Consider the following 19,502-nt stretch of genomic DNA (forward strand, 5'->3'; position numbering starts at 1 on the left):
TTTTAATGGTACCAAGGAGAAATTTGTTTTATGATTGCATTGCAAGTCCATGTAGTACATCTAATTACACCACTAATAGCCTGCTGCACTGCACCCACATGTTGTAATTGTATGAATATCTGATACACATGCACTCACTGACAACTATTTGGCCAGCTCTGTCTGTTTATGATGAAGGTCAATAAGCATTGTGGTGCCCCATTACAATAATGGGGGCTGTGATGTGGCCTGCCCCAGTGCAAGAAGAACATCATTCACACTTAGCTGCTTTCCTCTCTCTCCATCGCCGTATGCCCTGCACCGTCTCTTCTTGCCCTCAATTCCACACTCCAATAGCCCTTTCATTTACTCATGCTAACTCTCACACAATCCGTCTCTCTCGTACATACACACACACACACACACACTTAGGCTTAAAACACCCAAACACATACTCCGTGTCAGTGACATCAGATGACTTTTAGTGGGTTTTTGAACACTTTGAATTTGGTTTAAAACTCAAGCAATGCATTTATTATAGATACCCAAACAGTAGAGAATATAAACAAAGAATATAAGTGCACTGAGAAATGCTTGTGACTGTTTAATTGGAAATGGGCTGGATAACTATAATTAGGCACACAAGTCAACAGCATTCTGTTTGACTTTAGATTAATAGTAGCTCTGTCTGTTACCTATTAATATACAGCACATTAAGTCTGCCAGATGCTTTTACAATACTATTTACTGTATTACAGTGTAAGTTTCTTGGCAGTCTTTGTAAGACAAACAGTGCTAGGAAGCATGGCCACCCTCACATGAAGAGGCATTTTTAATCCGTTCACAAATAAGATCAAGGGTAACTGGATGTGGCTGAAGGTACCAGAAGATGTTTCATCTCTCATCTAAGAGGTATCTTCACTTCTGGAGAACTGAACTTCAACCACATCCAGTTGCGCTTGATTTTAACCTTCCTTGGATAACTATGACCTGGATGACAGAGAACCTTCACAGACATTTCACAAAATAAGCTTCATTATTTCAGTACTGTTAGTGGTAGCATTATATTTTGTGATCTACTCCTACTGAAATAATTATCTATATTTAATAAGGAAATACAGTTTAGTTTGGTTCATGGATATTCAGGGCATATTTTGATGCAAATAGGAAATAATAATGGGAAATAATGGGGCAGTTTCCCATTGCATGGGATCGGCGTAGTGGATTGTTGATTAACTTACAAAATGTGTTACTCAAGCTCCGAATAGAAGGCTCTAAACATGAATGTGGTGTAATCTTCTTGCAAGTAAAAATGGGTCTGAGCTTTTTGTAAAGATCTCAGCTCCTAATGGGGCCCTCAGTTAGTGCTTTATTAAATGCAGGTGCAGTGGAAAGGGCAACCACTTAATTGTATGCATGTAAAATATTGTGCTAGTATCAATTGTGAAACAAATATACACAGGGTTTTATGTGAAGAATTAGACGTTCTTTCCTGTCAGTTTTGTATGGTCAGATGACTCTAAACACTACAACACCCAGTCATCATTGCAATTGGGGGAGAAAATCCCAGTAGAGTTTTCGGAATTTATCCAAAATTGATCAATAATCAGAAAGTGAAAAGTTAAACTGATGAAGATTTTATCAGATTTCTGCAAAGGGTAATGTTTAGCTTCCAGCACAATTTTAAGCCAATTTTAAGGATGTCTTTGAACCAAAACTCTGCTAAGGAGTTGTAGTGGACTATCATTTGAATACACTTTTCAGTAATAAAAAACAGTAATTTTCTAACATAACTGCTCATCTTTGTGAAGAGAGTTAGATATGCTCCTGCAGCCCGTCAACAGGAATTTGTTTTCTGGATGTTTTAAATGACTGTAATAATAAGTACTGTACAGGTCATTTCTAAAATTATCCCACAAACATTTCCAGTTCTGTGATACCTTTTCCTTCCTAAATGCACCTAATTTTAGTGACAAATGTTGCTAGCATTGTATGTTAAAAGGAAGAGTGTGACTTGTGCCATCTGCTTTTCCATGTAGTCTTTAGGCCAACCCCTCAAAGTGTTGCTGAGATTAATATGACATCAGAATGTATATTATTATAGAATTAGGGGCCAGTCTCACAATGCCAAATAGCTCTGCACACAAAACCATGGCAAAATAATGAATTTATGTGCTTGCCATTCACTCCTGCGTTCCAGATGTGGCAGCTGACATTTCATAGGGGAAACATGAAAATTAAATAAAATTTTTAATCGCAACCATTGTGTACAACAGTGTGGTAACAAGTGGAGAAGTGGGCGGGCTCTTATCCCCTCTGCTCAAGTTTAGTGAAACAGCCCCCTTGGACAGCAGTTTTAATTTAGACACCATGAGAAGGGGAATGAGCGAAGATAATTGTGAATGAGAGATAGACTGAGACAGAGAGGAAGTGACTGTAGTTGAGTTACATAAAGGTCATACGGAGCTCCTCAGCTTGCATCACAGTGCCAACTCTCCTCCCATCCCCCCCGCTTCACTTCCGCTCCCATCCTCCAATATTCCTCTCCATCCTGTGCCTCTCCAGTTTCAGTCGCATCCTTTTGTCATTGTGATCTGTTAATTTTTTTCCATGTCCCTATCTGATCCTCCGTTTCCTCTCTCTATGTCTCGTTCTCTCAATCCTCCCTCAGCTCTCTCTCAGCCAGTGCTGGCATGTCAGCATCTTGTGTCAGCAATGTCTTCTCTTCTCTTCTCTTCTCTTCTCTTCTCTTCTCTTCTCTTCTCTTCTCTTCTCTCTTCTCTCTGCTATCTTGCGTGAGCCAAGTAATGGGGGGGACGGGCATGCTGGAGGGAGCACACAACTCAAACACACACACACACTCAGGCGCCCACAGATCTGTGCTTTAATTGGTCCAGATTTGCTGTGGACTTTCTGCCAGGGCAGTGGGTGCATTGTAGCATGTGCCCCCCACCATGCACGAACACACAGTCCTCTTTTTATAGTGGACAACGTCTATTTTTTATATTATTTCTCCTTTTTGATTAACACATTGTCGTCTGTTGTTGTTGTTGTTGTAACACTACACTGTTTCCATGGTTGCCAAATTACAGTTATAGACCTCCCTGCTCATAAACAACTCAACATATTGAAGTGCAAGGATAAGTGATTGTAAAAGAATGCAGACAGCAGTATGTACAGCAACAGTAATAGAATATTGCTTTTAAAATGTCTCAATATTGATATTGATATTGATATTGATATTGATATCATGTGATCAAGCATCTATTTAATGGAGACACTCCACTGATCTCTCAGTTAGGTTTAATATTCCTGCTGTTTTAACAAGCCATCCATCTTTACAGCCAGTTACAGATTAACAGTTAATGCAGCACAACTGCACTTGCTCTTGATTCGCAAACCCTCATAAACAGCTGCTTAAATCCTCCCAGTCTGGCTGATTTAGAGCATTTGAACTGACACACTCTGGGGAATGCCTCAACTGTTCTGCAAGCGAGAGTTTATTATATTCATTCATGAAAATAAACTATTAACTAAGCATCTAAAGCTGGTGTCATCGCTTCCAATGCCAAATAGCGGGCATTTATTATTACTGCAAGGTCATCTAAACTTGTCATCAGGTTATTTTTTTATTCCTGTCATCTGCAAAATCACTTCTCCTTCCCTCCCCGTTACAAATGACATTTCAAACCAGCGGTGCATCATTAGTATCACACACACAGACGTTCACACTTACACACACAAACATAAAGACTACACCCCTGTGGGAATACGCCGCAGATCCAGTTGGAGCTTGTTTAATGCTGACCCAACGGAATATATGTCATCCTTCCAGTGTTCCCCCTTACCCTGAGGGCACGGAGCCAACGAGTCCCACAATCACCCACACGCATCTACACACAATATATACTGTATCTTCACTGATATACTTCAGTCCTTCTTTCTGTCCTTTTACTTACTCAACATCTCTGCCTCGCAGTCTGTCGACCAGTCAGATTCCATATACTGTATGCTTTGTGGGTGTGTGTTCACGTGCAGACTCAGGGTTTTCTTTGTCTTCCTCACCTCTCCGAGCCCTGCAAATTCAGTCTCCATGGAAACGGGGGGAAGCAGGGAGGGAGGGAGGGGTGAGATGTTGACTTCCTGACACCTTCTGTCCTGTGGGACACCAACTGTCAGCAACTCCGTATGTTTGTGCGCAGGTGTGCATGTGTATGTGTATTTTCTCACATGTAGTAAATATCATGAGCCTTAGAATCTCAAAACCTGGTGCAAGTAGCCACACATGAAAGATTTCATAACTAAAGTACCTCAATTTGAAGGGTATTTGTTTCTGTGTGTGCGTATTTGTTGGCGCTTGACGCTTCAACCTTGATGGCTGCTTCTGATCAGTTGCCAAAGCTGCTGAGTGGCTCAGTGTGTTAGTGGGTCTGGCTGAAGGACTATGTGGAGGAATCCTCTGTTCATTGGGACAGGATGATGAAAGCAGTGATGGACCAGGAGAGAACAAACAGCAAGAAACTAGTGTAGATACTGTACCGGATTTACTGCATGTTTCATCCTCTGTTTACTTTGCCCTATCACCTTGGGCTGGTGCAGTTAAATAAAAATGTGTAGAGCAATCCTGTAATGCACCCAAAAGTACAGCAGCAAATCACATCTAACCCCAAAGACAAACAACCACTCATCTGTGCATAGGTTCATTCTAAACAGAGGAAGTGGAGTTAGGTAGAACTGAAATGTCTAAAGTCAGTTCACTGGTTCCTGGCATTGAACAATTAATGGATGAAGCCACTCCGCGGATTTGAATGGAGAACAATGAAGCTAATTTTGGTTCTATGTAGTACAACTACATGGCTACTTCCTATTGGCATGAGGGCCTACTGTGCGTGATTGTACATCATAATGACGTAGAGCAGTGGCAGAAACACCGTAATTCTGGCACCCAGCTACAACAACAAGAAGTCTTTTGGCTCAGAGTGTTTGTCTGACTTGAATTGTGACACTCTGTTTAATTAGCCCACTTACAAGGCTCACTTGCCAAACACCAACGAAGCATCACTGAATTAACTGCGCCCCTTTTCTTAGTTTTCTATGACAGTAAACTGAATACCTTTGAGTTTTGCACTGTTGATTAGACAAATTATGTTAACTTGGACTCAGGAAAATAACAATGGGTATTTTGTTTCTTTTTTTCTGACGTGAATATAGACAAAACAATTAATTGAAAATCAGCAGATCTTAAGCCGATCCATCGACAGTGAAAATGATTAGATACAGCCCTAGAGTCGATATTGTTCCACCTCACAGTTTAATCATGAGTTTATGTAATAAATCATGAGTGCTCAGTCTAACTGATAGAGAAACTACTCAACAGATGAGGATAGCTGGTACAGAAAAAAGCTATGTCAGAGGTATGGGAACACGTTTGGTAAAGATGATGGAAAAACAAATTAAGCTAAATGTATATACTGTCAACAATAGCTGCAGCTTTAACACGAAAAAGGAGCAATTTGATCCATCACCTGAAACACAATAATGTCAAACAATATGACGAGTGCATGGCCAAGAAAACTGCAAGTACTGAATATGCACATATACAGTACAAAGAGGTTCAATGTGAGGACAGAGAGTCTTATGCACAGGTTTATTTACAAATAAATTGTTTTAAATATTATTACAGAGGTAAATGTGACAATTTAATAGGGGTACAACTATTTTGATCTGTTTGTCCATTATTTTCTCAATTAATTGTTTACTCTATAAATTGCCAGAAAATTGTGATAAATGGCCATCACAGAGTCCATTGTGATGTTTCTAATGTCTTGTTTTGATATTTAAAAATCCAGATAAAGTACATTTCCTATCGTGGAAGACTAAGAAAAACTGATGTCAGACATTTGAGATGTGAGATCAGTGGATTTTTGGCACTTTCAATGATCAACTTACCAATTATTTGACTAAAAGTTTCCATTCTGCAAGTAATCGTGACATGGATTTTAGATTTCACCTACCATCCCCTCATCTTCATACTGTCCAAATAAACCTCAAGAGAAAGAGGACAGAGTTATGTTTCAAAAAGCAAACAGAAATCCAACACAGGCAGTGAAGATGGTGAACAGGAGAAATAAAGGAAACAAATGTAATGAAGGAAGGATTGACAGGTAGAGTGGGGAAAAGAAAAGTTTCACGATGTTACTGTTTCATTAAACACCCATTGTAGGTGTGTGAGTGTGTGTGTTACTTTGAGGTGTGCCAGGATGACATCATACAGTAGCTTGCAGAGAAGGTCTACTGCAGGCACATGGCATCTGCAATATTTATAGTCCCCCAGAACAGATGAGCTCACTCAGTCACTCAGTGTGACTGGCTTCACTACACACACACACACGCGCGCACAAAGACACACTCAAAGAGCACAGAAGTGGCAGAGAAGTTACTCACGCAATCCGTGCCACACCCACTCGCATAAATATTTCCTCCTCTCTCCTCCATTTTTTCACCCACTGGCCTTCAAGAGCGTAGTGGATACAAGTTGACTATACAGACATCACAGTGCATGCAGCAATAATTAAACTACAGTCAGAACGACCCTGACGCAGTTTGGGATTATTGTTAGTGTAAAAATATGAGGAAACATACTCACATTGTGACATAAATAGCGTCTGTATTCTTAGTGAAAATGAGCTGCCACTGTGTGAGTCATAAGGAGACGAAATGGTACTTTGTGAGGGATTAAACCGGTGGAAAAATAAGGAACTGCCAGAGTAACCACACATACACACACACACACACACACACACACACGCTCACACGATCACCATAAAGGTATAAACACTCACACTAACTGACCCCCCCCCCCCCCCATCCCTCCAAAACATGTGCATATTACACACACAGGATTTAAATCCTCACATCCCAAAATAAACAAAATCATTTCTTGGTAGAGCAAATACTGTACATCAGTGTAACAGCAAAGCATGATTGAGTATGACCACTGTGTGTGCGTGTGCATGTGTGTGTGCATGTGTGTGTGTGTGTGTGTGTGTGTGTATGTGTGTGTGTGTTTTAGTGAGTGCGTTTGAGTTACAAGGCTGGAGAAAGAAAAATCACATTTCATAAATAAATCATCCATGGCCTTGTGATGGATGTGCACACACAGACACACACACCACACACACACACACACACACACACACACACACACACACACACACACACACACACACAATGCTGCAATGCTTCATACCATGGCCATCATAGTACTGACCAGATTAGAGCCGAATCATTTTTAAAGAGCTGTGTGCTACTGCTGCTGCTCTCTAAGCCAGTGACAGAGCCTTATGTGTCCTGTCGTCCAGAGCTCTATAGAACCACAACAAACATCCACCAAGGATTTTACATGTAAGCAAGTTAGCTAATGGTTGGTGTTGTGCCACTTTACACTTGCAGAAGATGTTTTTTGTATCACCGATCTATTGCTTTGTGAACAAAGCTCAGGTCTCAATTTTAACACCTGCTCTATTGGTTTAATATGTGTATCTGAATAAACATCAGACCCTAGAGAAAGGGACTCGCATGGGGCCTGTGCATCGTGTGTGTGTGTGCCTGTGTGTGTGTCTGTGTGTGTCTGTGTGTGTGTGTGTGTGTGTGTGTGTGTGTGTGTGTGTGTGTGTGTGTGTGTGTGTGTGTGTGTGTGTGTGTGTGTGAGCTATGAAAGGAAAAGCTGAGTGTTTTAGGAACCTGCGTGAGAGAAAGTCTTTCGTGCTTCATTCTCCGTGCTCCTCTCTCTGTCTCACTCCCTTTTCTCCCTCTGCCGCCATCACATCACTGCCACTCCCCAAAGGCTGTAATGTTGAATGAGCAGTTTTTAGAAGTTTCAGCTGGAAGAGGGTTTGAGATGAGGAGCAACCCAGCGGTAGAATCGAGAACGGTGAAATGCCGTAGGTAGATAACGGAACATGAGATTATGGATGGAAGGAAAAGGAATAGCGCAGGTTATTTAGCATTAAACAGTCAAATCAATTGTAACTAAGCAGCCGCTGCTCACAGCCACCCATCACACCCAGATGAGCAGATGAGCAGATGTGAAGGGAGCAAATACTTTTTCACACAAAACAGCAGCACTTGCAGGAGATGTTTCAATTTCAGAAAGTATGTCTTTGAAATGCTTGTGTGCTCTGTGGTGTGAATATAAAATATAGCTACTACTGTATATTTTCAATAAACTAGACCCTTTTATAGCAAAGCTTTTAACCTAGATGAGCGCTGGACTTTAACCTAGTACAATATATTGTAGAGGGAACCTTGTTGAATTAATTTGCTGGTGCTCTTGAGAAATACGTTCACTCATAATTAACATTAGGAAACTTTATTCTTTTAGTTGTACTCTCAATAATGCGAGAAATGTCCCTGACATTGTGGCCATGTCGCCCCACTGAGTAATGATTTTGTATTCAGACCCACGCTCCATGTTTCCATCCGTGTGTTTTCCAATCTACAAAGGACAGAGGCCTAGGAGAAGGACAGGGCGACTTTCTTTCAGGCGCCATGAGAGGTGCATGGCGTGCCTCTGTCATTACAGTTACAGTTACTGTAGTCGTACTGTAGACACACACACACTCACTCTCTCTCGCTCTCACACACGCATACACTCACAATGGTGTAGAGTTACATCCTGCCACTGCAGTTTGCACTCTGTGAAGGGCAAGAGCAGCGTTCCCGACCTCCACAAACACGCACAAACACTTCAACACCTAGGCTACTCATTACTCACAGCCATTTTTAGCTATATTAAGGATTTGGGAAGAGAGGAGATTATTGAAAATTATGCCGGATGTACCCTTGGAGCAGTTTATTTACTTTGAATATGAAGATTAATATGAATACAACTGTGTTTGACACATCTTCTGCTTTCCTCTAGAACCACGATTTACTTTCATCTACAAAACAGAGCAGCTGGAATGGACTGAGTGTGTGTGTGTGTGTGTGTGTGTGTGTGTGTGTGTGTGTGTGTGTGTGTGTGTGTGTGTGTGTGTGTGTGTGTGTGTGTGGTGTGTGGTGTGTGTGTGTGTGTGTGGTGTGTGTGTGTATGTGTGTGTGTGTTTGTTTGTGTGGTCTCTGGAGTATATGTCTGTTAGTTTGTGTGTTTTTCAGGGAATGAGTCGGTGTGTTTGTGTGTAGTAGGGATTGTATGTATTACGGTAATGTAAGCAAGACTTAAACTGGTTAAGCATTGTTTTTATGTAGTCTTGTTTTTTTAATTTCTGAATAAACAGATTTACATGTTTTTTTCATGAAGATGTGAGAATAAAATATCTTTACATTTATAGAAAGGAGAACATTTCCCTATTTCAGGACCAGACTAGTAGGGGCTGCATGTAGAGTTCAGATGTGGATGCCTATACAAAAAGTGTCTGCTGTTTGCAATTTCTTGCATTGTGGTGGTAATATGCTTCCCTCTGGGCTGAGCAGGAGCTTGAGGAGGACACGATGAAGGAGAGATGGAGGGAGGTAAGCCCTGAGTGATGAGGACAGCAGGAGAGAGAGACAGAGAGATGGAGCTGACACAGGTGCTTTAGACAGGGGCTCAAGGGAGGAGGTGGAGCAAGAGAATGAGGTGATGAGGAAGGAGGTGATCTAGAAGGGTGGCCAAATCTGTGTGATTATTGTGTCTGTTATCTGGAAAGCACAGGGCAAAAGTAGTGTGTGTGTGTGTGTGTGTGTGTGTGTTTGTGTATACAAAGGTGTAATTTCCCAGGTTTGTCCCTGTCAGTTTTACATTTTTACAGTAGCAATTTGAGGGTCTTGTTAAAATCTCTCAAAACAGTGTGTCGTGTTCGTCCCTCATAATCAAGATGAGCTCAAAATTACAGTCATCATCTTCTATTTAAACACTGTGCTCACAGCTTCTTGATCAGCAGCAACAAACTATGGACCTTTTTTCCCCCTGGGTTTCCCCTCTCAGGCTATGTACAGGCTGCCCTAACCACCTTATTGGTGGAGCTTGTTGGCTAGACACAACCTGACAGGAGGCTCTGCAAACACTTCCTCCTCCTCTGCATATTTTACAAAAAAAAATAGAACTGAAATAATTAGTGAAAGATTAGTCAATTAATCAGTCGATCTGTAACTATCTAGTCGTTTAATAGTTTGAACCATTTTGATTCTTTTATGCTAGCATCTATGGCAATGACAATGTTGGTCTGTCAGCTGGTCGGTCCACCACTTTGGTCCAAACTGAAATATCTCAAATATTAGATACATTTCCATTTGTATAGACGTTCATGGTCCCCAGAAGTAAGCCACACACACACACACACACACACACAATACAATACAAATCATTTTGAAGCTCTGACTTTTCCTCTACACCACCTTATTTTTGGTTTTCTGTGAATATCTTGACTGACATTTCAATCCAATCGTTCATCGCATTTATTTGCTGATTTACAGGTGACAAGGTTATAACAGTAATCAATACAATAGCAGCAGAACACAGTGTTCCTGAGACAAGAAGGTTAGGTTTGGTTGGTGACCAAAAATATAGTTTATAGTGTAATAAGTCTTTGCATGTGGTATTTATTTTATGTGGTTTGTAGTCACGGATGCAAATACGGCCTTATCTCAGTCTCAATTTTCTATTACTGACACTAAATGCAGTTTTCAGAAGGGTTAGTGTATGACATTACGTATTAATACAGTTATTTTGTTAGACTTGAAGAAATGATGACCATTTTCTTTACAATCTTGTTAGTTATGATTTGGTTTCAGTGTGCAGGCGTTCTTCTGATCTAAAACCAAACGTGTGCCCTTATTTATTTGTATTTGGGAAATAATTTGTGTATTATACATAGCAGTGGTGGAATGGCCTCTGCTCCATGTTATGTTATGATGTAAAATGGCTGCTCTGTGTTGAGGGAAGGTTCAGCTGAGATTAACAATGTTTGAGAAAAAGGGATGAGAGAGAAAGCATGGAGGAGCCTGAGTGGATTGAGTGTGAAAGAAGAAATCAAGTGTAGTTAGGCAGCAGCAAGAGGAGAGAGACTGAGGTAGCGAGAAGGAGAGAAAGAAAAATGTGAGAGACAGTCAGATAAAAAGTAGTCAGAGGTCTCCCACTTCTGTGAATTTTGCTGCAGAAAAGGCTGTTTCAAATATGTCAAGGTTTTGGAGTTTTTGACAGTAGTGCTGATGTGCATGTGTGCTTTGTGCTGTGTCTTTGTGTGTTCAGTGCTTGTTTGATTTTTTTCTGTTTCTGTCTCTGACAATATATCTCAGGTTCTGCCAAGTCTGGCTCCCACTGATGTCAAGGATGAGAAGTTATCACCATGCATGAATTCTTCCCAGCTTCCATTGTCACTCTTGTGTTCCTACTTCTCCTTCGTCTTAATCATGGACCCAAACGTCTGCGTGTGCAATCAGCCAAACTCATTTAAGAGCTTCCTCTCTCTTTAGAAACCACTAGCTACTCTAAAGCTTGTGCACCGGCCTCCTCACATGCGTGTTTTGCCTGTTTCTGTGCAGAAATATGAACATCATGACTTGGTTTGCTGCTGTTTTGTGTGAGTACCTTGTGCTGCCAGTAGGAGTCTCTGTCTCATCACTAACCCAGATGGCAGCAGTGGCCATTGGGGTTTGGCTACTCAGTGGATGTAATGCTGAGGCTGGAGCCTGCAGTGAGCCGCTGTCAGTTAACGGTGGAAGTCACCACAATCGCTAAAGGATGTTTTGATGTGTGGGGACTTGTCCATCTCGCTGGTTCATCTTCTGTTCACTCGCAGTCTCTCTCTCTCTCTCTCTCTCTCTCTCTCTCTCTCTCTCTCTCTCTCCTGTGAACCCTGTTTCCTTGACAACCAGGTGCAAGCCATTAGACCTGTAGACAGGAAAGACATTTTCTGTCTTTCTGTCTTTTTGTACATGTATGCACTGCCACTCCCAATGGTTATGATGTCGAATGTAGTGAGTGGGAGAGCCCAGTCAGTGATAAAGCAGGAGGTTTATGAGAATTAAAATGAATGAATGGGGAAAATGAATGAATGGGGAGAAATGCCGACTGAAATTAATGAACAGTCAAATCAGTTGTACCAAATTACACTTGTCATAACTTAATCATCGAGACACTCTACTGTAAAACTGTTTTAGCTGTCATGTTCAATTAATATGACTCCAGTTGTGTCAATATACACGCAGAGAGCAAGTTTACAGGACAATACAGATACAGACATACAGCTAAAGAAATATATCAAACAAACAAATATAAGTAAACTTAAAGATATAGGGAGTATATGCAAGAGCTGGACAATATACTATCTCTATAAAGGTCAGATTGTTACTATGTGCCGGATGTGCAGAGCCAGGTACTATATCAACAACAAGATCTTCTATTTAGAGGTGGGTTAATGTGCATATATTGAGAATTTGTGTGCAGTATATACAGTCCGTTTAGTGTGCTCCAGTTAGACAATAAATAAATATAACTATTACTCACACCTGATGAAGAGATTCATAACCATTCCTCTACATTTCACTCATCAGAAGCACAAAACTATTAACAGTTTGTGGTGTCGGTGTAAATAGGAAGCAGTATCAGTAGAAATACAGGAAAACAGACCCTTAAACAATGTTAGCTCTGAATCATGAAATCAGTATTAAAGGGCGATCGAGTTTGGGTCAAAATCAAAGCAACAGTGGTTAAGATATGCTGAATTTTAGTCCCTAATACGGGTCAAGCTTAAAAAAGCCTGGATCTCCATGATGCATCTTGTGTATGTAATAAACATTTCAGTGTGGTATTGTGGAAACTTGGTTGTGCCATAGTGTCCACCACAAAACTCAAAAGATTCTTTTGTAGGACCCTCCATGTCTGGTAAATGCGCACGTTTGCCCACATCCGATGCAGGTTTTCTGTAAAAAAAATGGTACCTTTGAAGATCTCAATACCTCTACCACCGCGTTTTGTAATGTGTAGTACTCAACTTGACAATTAAAATTACTTGTACGTGTAAAGTCAGTGGAGTGCCCTGAAATAGTTATGCTGTCAACATTATATGACAAAAAAAGCTCTGGCATCACTGACATCATGAGTATCAAAGTCAAATAACACCAATTGTAGTGCAGACAACACTAACAATATGATGATAAAATATACCAGATATTGTGTATGAAAGCACTGGACAGTATTTCAGACTCCAGTCAAGTGCGTGCGCTATGAAGTCCTACTGAGGGAGGACGGACGAAACAGGCTGCCATTTATAAATAGAAAGAATCAGCACGCAGAATGTCATGCTGGAGGAAAATGGGTCTCTTGAATTTGTGTTGAGTAAGCAGTGACTGGACTTTTTATTAGGAGGAAATAGAGCGTTTAATTTCATGCTAATTCTTGGCGTTAGTTCCCAATGTGACTTAAAAACTCTCCTTTCAGTGCCTGAACCTTCATGCGCCTGTGCATGTGTGTGTGAGTGTGTGTGTGTGTGTGTATGTGTGTGAGCAGTATAGAACAGGTGGCCCGAGCCCCCAGGTCCCTGTATAAACCCTCTTCCTTCCTCCATCAGCTGATCGTTACGAACCGCTGCGTCTCCTCCTCCTCCCTCAGCCCTCATCATTTCTGTCTCATTTTGTCTTTCTCTCTGATCAAAATCATCCATGTTTACCTCATCCCCTGCTCTCCCCCTTTTTTTCTGACTGTCCCTGTTTATCCATCTCCCTGCCCTCTCTTTTTTCTCTCTCTCCCCCTCTCTCTCTCCTTACCCCTTTTCCCTGCTGTCTCTCGTCCCGGCTGTAGTTAGAGCAGACTGACTAGCGGAGTGCTGTTGTCCCGAGCGGAGGGCAGAGGCAGCAGCAGAGGAATCTCATCCAGTCCTGCTGCACTCAGTGTCGACCACGACCACGAGGAACTAGCCCTCTCTTCCATCCTCATCGCCTCTCTTCTTCTATCTCTTCCTATCACTCCTCATCCTTTCTGACTGTTTCTGTCTCTCTTTTTATGGGGGGTCTATTTGAGGGATCTGATATGTTTAGCCTTCACCATGAACCCCACAGTGAAGATCCACCTTCAGAATGGGACCCACTTTAACACCTACATGTACCAGGTAGGGACTCAGCACCCATACAGTTTGTGGATGTTACCGGTGAAGGATTGGCTGCAGCTCAAATAGCTCTCTCTGTGGTCTCCACATGTCCTTGCCTGAGTATTGATTTCAGTGCTGATATCTCTTTTCTAGGGCTGAGATATGGCCTCCTCTCTTCCTCCCCTTCTCCTCCCTCCTTTTCACCGCCATTCCTCAATCAAACTGCGAAGAATGATTAATGCTTCACAGTGATGCAAATTGCATATCAGGTTTAGACATGTGGGCACACTGCCTCCACTTAGGCTTTTCACTGGTTGATGTGGCTAGTTGCATGTTTTCAAACTCCAATTGTCCAAGATAATAAAGGAGATAAGTATCTGTCATGCACAGATAGGGAACTCTGTCTTTTTCTGTGACTGCTGTGTGTGCTCGCTTTACCGTATGTTTATTACATCATGCGTGCGAGAGACAGACTCTATTGATGCACAACAAAAACTCTTTGTGTTCCTCCTTTCATCCGAGTAGAGGAAGGAAGTATTCCCCTCTCCTCCTTCTTCTCTTTCTTTGTCCTTCTTTCTGGTGCAGGTTTTGTTTTGCTTTAATGAAGAAAGCTGGGATGCTTGAATGGATGCTATTCTGGGCTCAGGCCTTCAATGGTTACAGAGGAGGAGAGAAAGTTAGAGAACTTGCAAGGATGTGACACCTTTGTTTGCTGAACCATAAGAAAAAGATATTTTGAAAACCTGAGGGAGGGAGACATAGTTGATGTGTCAGCTATGCACTCCCCTTATCGCTGTAAAATATGTTTTTGCTGCGTCGATCAACATTACGGCCAATAATCAGGGTGGGTTTTTGCTAGTTTATATTTAAATCCCTTCAAAAAGTGGTTGAAACTCTTCTAGATTCACTTATGCTTAGGATTTCACATAAAGATTCCCATTTTTTCAGGTGTTCAGAGTGGGATTTACTGAGTTATATTTACGCCGAGCATATTTGCTGTATAGTGTTATCAGCATTTCAGAGTCCAGAGCTGGCACAGCTTCAGTCAGTCTTGGATTTATCCCTAACGTGCTTCACTTATGCTGATTTCCTCACAACACAATGATTATGCAGAAACCTAATTTTACCACATCTGTCTCAACCATGAAGAATAACCAAAAAGGAAAAAAAGATGAACTTGTTTGTTTTTTCTTTATTTACTTCCCATGTTCTGCATTCTGAAGGGAAGCTTATAGAAAAGTTTTCGGTGAGACTTGTCTGCCAGTTGGAGTGGAGATCTGTCAAGTGCCGCAGTCAGCTGCTTCACTTCCTGGTCTCCAAGAGCTGTTCCGCCATCATATACAGAGGGAATATCTCTCTGCTCGGCTTTGTGCACGTCTGTGTTTCAGTTCTCGCACCCACATCGGATGTGCGTCTGCGTATGTCTGATGAAACGTTCATGCAAAGTTTGTGTGCTGCTGAAACACTTCACTTTCCTAATGAGCCGTTGCTATGGTGACGCCTGCAGTGTGCAGGTGGTGTCATGGCAACAGATTACCCACTGCCTACTTAGGGCCAACACCCGGGTAAGGTGTTATGGTGGTGGTGATGTTTGTCACAGTTCTGTGTGTGTGTGTGTTGACTAAGATTTGTCAGAGGAAGGTCGAGTCCACCTCTCTGCTGTTTGCCACCTCACTCTCTCTCTCTGCAGTGGTGAAGAGTTACAGAGCGGTGATATCCGAGTCTCCCTGGGGACTCACTCATTCTCCAGTTCCAGACTCTGCATTCATCTTCAGTGTGGCACTCCTTAGTGAATTACCAAGATTTACATTAGAGTTAATTTCGGGGTTTTTTGGTGTGCGCAAGTGAAAGGAGCGTAGTCATGATATACAGTCTCTGACGAGGGATCTCCTTCTTCGATGCTTCTGCACAGCAAATCATTTCTGTTGGTGAAGCTTGGTCTTTGTAGATTCACACATTCCTGCATAAACTCAAATACTTTCTTCCTTTAGTCGTCACAATAATGCAATACAGTACAATACAATACAATGATGTTCAGTTCATTCAGTCCGACTTTGCTGAGGTACTTGAGTGAAGATCTAAACTATCTTTTCTGTGTCATTATTGCTGAATGACAGAAGGATAACAGGAAAATCAAAACTGATTGAAAGTGATTTTAGTGACTGCACTGAGGCAATGCTGACTCAAGCCTACTTCTGTGTTTAAGAAATCCTAATGCAACACCATTTAAATTCACCACAATGTGGCTTTGTTCAGGATGTGCTTCTGTTTTCAGAGATGCAAAATACAATCTGACTGCTGTTGAGGTGCACTTGGGCTGTAAGCACCCTCAGATTAGCATAAATGATATCACATACTGCCACCCTACCCTATGAATAATACAATGTGTGAATGAGTTAGTAGTCATGTTTACAGTTTCCATCTCTTTCGTTTCTATGCTTAGTCACATATCTTTCTCTCCTCTTTTCCTCTCCTCCCACCAATTGACGCTGGCAGTGACGATGCCCCGCCTCACTGTTCTCAGGCTTTAGCGGACATCGATTTATATTTGTTTTGACTTCAGTCTCCAGTCTTGTTCATCTTTCCCAACATTGCAGAAGTTTCCATAAAGTTAGAGGCTGTTTGCTGCTCAGTGCATTCATTCTTTCACATGTATAATCTGCTGTTTCTATTTCTGCAATTCTGTAACCCCCTTCCCCTCGCCCCTGCCTTGTCTAAATCTACGTTTGGTAGCGCTTTCCTATTTTGCCACAGACGACCTTCAGCAACCTACAGAGAACAGATATACTGTGCGTCTCTGCAAAGAGAGCAATTGTGAAAGCAGTAGTGTGATAAGAGGGAGGGACTAAAGGTGAAAAGTAATGTTGACACCACAGATTGTCTGGGTGCATTGCAGCAACAACTGGTAAACAACATTTACTCAGTTTACAGGGGAAAACAGGAGAAAAGCACAAAAAAACACATTAAGGGCAGAAATACAAGATCCAGTAATGTTTTGTTAGTAGTTTGAAACTGTCATTAGGTAGCTGTTACTACTTAAGCATCTCATAGATTCATAGATGAAGTAAATCTATGCATTATGTAGGTGCTCTTACACAAGGTAATGAAAAAGTGTTATTGTAAAGCAGATACACTGCTTTTTGCTCAAAATCCCACAATGCAGTGCCTTGCCTTTGGTTGTGAGATGACACTGTAAATATGCAAACACACAGTTTTCTGCTGATTATAGCATAGACTATACCTTTCACATTCTTCATCATGTAGGTAGTAGTGAATGAGGGAATGAGTAGGCGATTTCAGTCATAGTTCTGGTGTGTGGTGTACGTGAACTCTCTACAGTGCTGACCCCTGGGCACATTACACACACACACACACACACACACAAGGAAGCTTATATTTTTTTGGATTTCATGTGTGTGTGTTTGTGTGACTTTTTATCCGACTGCACTTCAATCTCTCTCCTTCTCTCTCCCTGCACACACACACACACACACCCACACACAGCATTTTTTTATCCTTTAATCCCAAACTGCTTAAGGAAGCGAAGGGGAGAAATCCCTTTACAATGTCTGGGCTCAGCAGTGTTTGGTAACCACTTGCTATCTCACATTGTGGTTGGAGGCATATGAACGCCATTTCTCCAGACGCCCAGAACCTTCTCTCCGCTCTCTATGATATACTCCCTGACAGATGTCGAGGTTGTGTTGTCAAAGAGCTGCGTCTGTATCTGACTTTTGTGTGAAGTTGAATAAACATCATGGGATTTCTCAAAGGCCACGTGGTTTGGGGGGTTTAGGATTGCATAGTGCACCCAGTGATAGCGTGTGTGTGCGTGCGCGTGTGTGTGGAAAAGAGAACAAAAGCAAAAGCAGTAGAAGCTGCCAGAGAGGCAGCATTAGACAGACCTTCATGAGAAATTAAATAGACAGTGATGTGTTATATTTTATATATACCAAGTCTCTGTTCTATTATATAATACTTCTACCAAAGATTATGTATTCATACCGTTATCTATTGTTAGTTATTTGTCAGTTCATGTTCCTCGCATTTGTTTTATTTTATTTTTTTAAGTTATAGCATTTTGTGGGGGGACGCAGAGAGCTCCTAAAAGGCAAAGAGATGAAGTAGACAGTGCGAGAGGTGGCCTGTTGAGCCTTTTTGCCATGATTGAAAGAGACAGTGAGCTCCAACATCTGTTGGTGGATTTGGGCTGAGCTCCTGTCTATTGGTGCGCCCCTGTGGAATAAGGGAAAGTAAAATGAACAAGCTGACCCATTTTCCCCCTTTCCTCCCGGTGCTCCTTCCCTCTCTTTTCTCTCTCCAGTCGCTCCCTCTCAATCCACTTACTTGATCTTTTGCTTGCGGCATGATGGACTAGGTTAACAGAAATGTTGATACTTTTGTGTGTGTCCATGTGTATTTGTCCAAAGTGTCCAAAGTATTTTGTTTGTTTGTCTCAGATCTGAATCTAGATTATTATTATGACATCATATCAGCTAGTGTACTGTATGTGTGTTGTTATATCCAACCTATAGTACAGTAACACACTACAGGCCAGTTTGCAGATTAAATGCCTTGCAAAGACACATTCTGGTCTTTTGTTTTACAGTGGTAATGGAATTAGAAAGGTGGGGCTAGTTATGGATGGGCCAACTAGCCCAAGATTGAGGGGGCCCCAAAGCACGAGACTCTGGCTGGTATCATATATAGTTTCCCTTTTAAAAGTCAAAAGTATGGATGTCCAGATCCATGTCCATTTTTGGCTCCTGATCCTTAATACATTTAGGGTTTTTTCCTACAAAGTACAACTTCACAATGCATATTTAATCTAGACTGGTCTACACTAGTCAGTCTTTGCGTCCTACTTTCCAGATAACAGGCACGAAGAGAGAATATTTAACACACACACACATCACACACAGCTTGGGGGTGTGCACCAGCGCAAACGGGAGATTAAATTTTTTACTGGCCACTGTAAAACTAAAGGCCAGAATATAAGAAATGTAATCTAATCTTACATACAAGGTATATACAGTATATTTCCTTAAAACTGGGACTTTTATCCATTTCACACACCTGTTTTCTTGAGGGGTCCAGCAGGTGTCAGGTGTATTGACAGGTGTTTTGCTGTAAGTACGTGTACGTGAACTCTCTACAGCGCTGACCCCTGGGCACATTACACACACACACACACACACACACACCTGGCAGGGCCAGGCCTGGCACGTAACGCTCCGCCCTCTTTGCTATAGTTTAAGGTGCAACAATGAGGAAGTTCCCGATTACAGCTTAAAAGAAGCATTTCTTACTCATGCCCAGTGTTTGCGTCATCGTTAAGAAATATGAGACCAAGAGTGCAGTGTCATGGCTGCAGGGAGTACCAGGACTTGTGTGTGTGTGTGTTTGTGTGTGTTTGAGTCAAGCAGAGAGAGCCTACTGCTCTGGGTATTGGTTTGG

General features: G+C 41.7%; 1 protein-coding gene across 11 annotated transcripts in view; it reads left to right on the forward strand.

The window, feature by feature from the left end:
- The window catches only part of ppfia4 (PTPRF interacting protein alpha 4), a 57,021-nt gene that overhangs the window by 14,058 nt on the left and 23,461 nt on the right, over positions 1-19,502 (forward strand). The window contains exon 1 of one of the 11 annotated variants that reach the window (XM_038697400.1): positions 13,625-14,066. The exons of the other annotated variants lie outside the window; for them this stretch is intronic. Coding sequence (XP_038553328.1) covers positions 14,004-14,066 — 63 coding nt within the window. The 5' untranslated portion in view covers positions 13,625-14,003. Of the gene's footprint in view, positions 1-13,624; positions 14,067-19,502 lie in introns of those variants that run through there. 11 annotated transcript variants of the gene reach the window in all.

The sequence above is a fragment of the Micropterus salmoides genome, unplaced genomic scaffold, assembly GCF_014851395.1.
Source record: "Micropterus salmoides isolate LMB-PRFRI ecotype aquatic unplaced genomic scaffold, ASM1485139v1 Ms_hic_scaffold_4, whole genome shotgun sequence".
In the NCBI taxonomy this organism is placed as follows: Eukaryota; Metazoa; Chordata; class Actinopteri; order Centrarchiformes; family Centrarchidae; genus Micropterus; species Micropterus salmoides.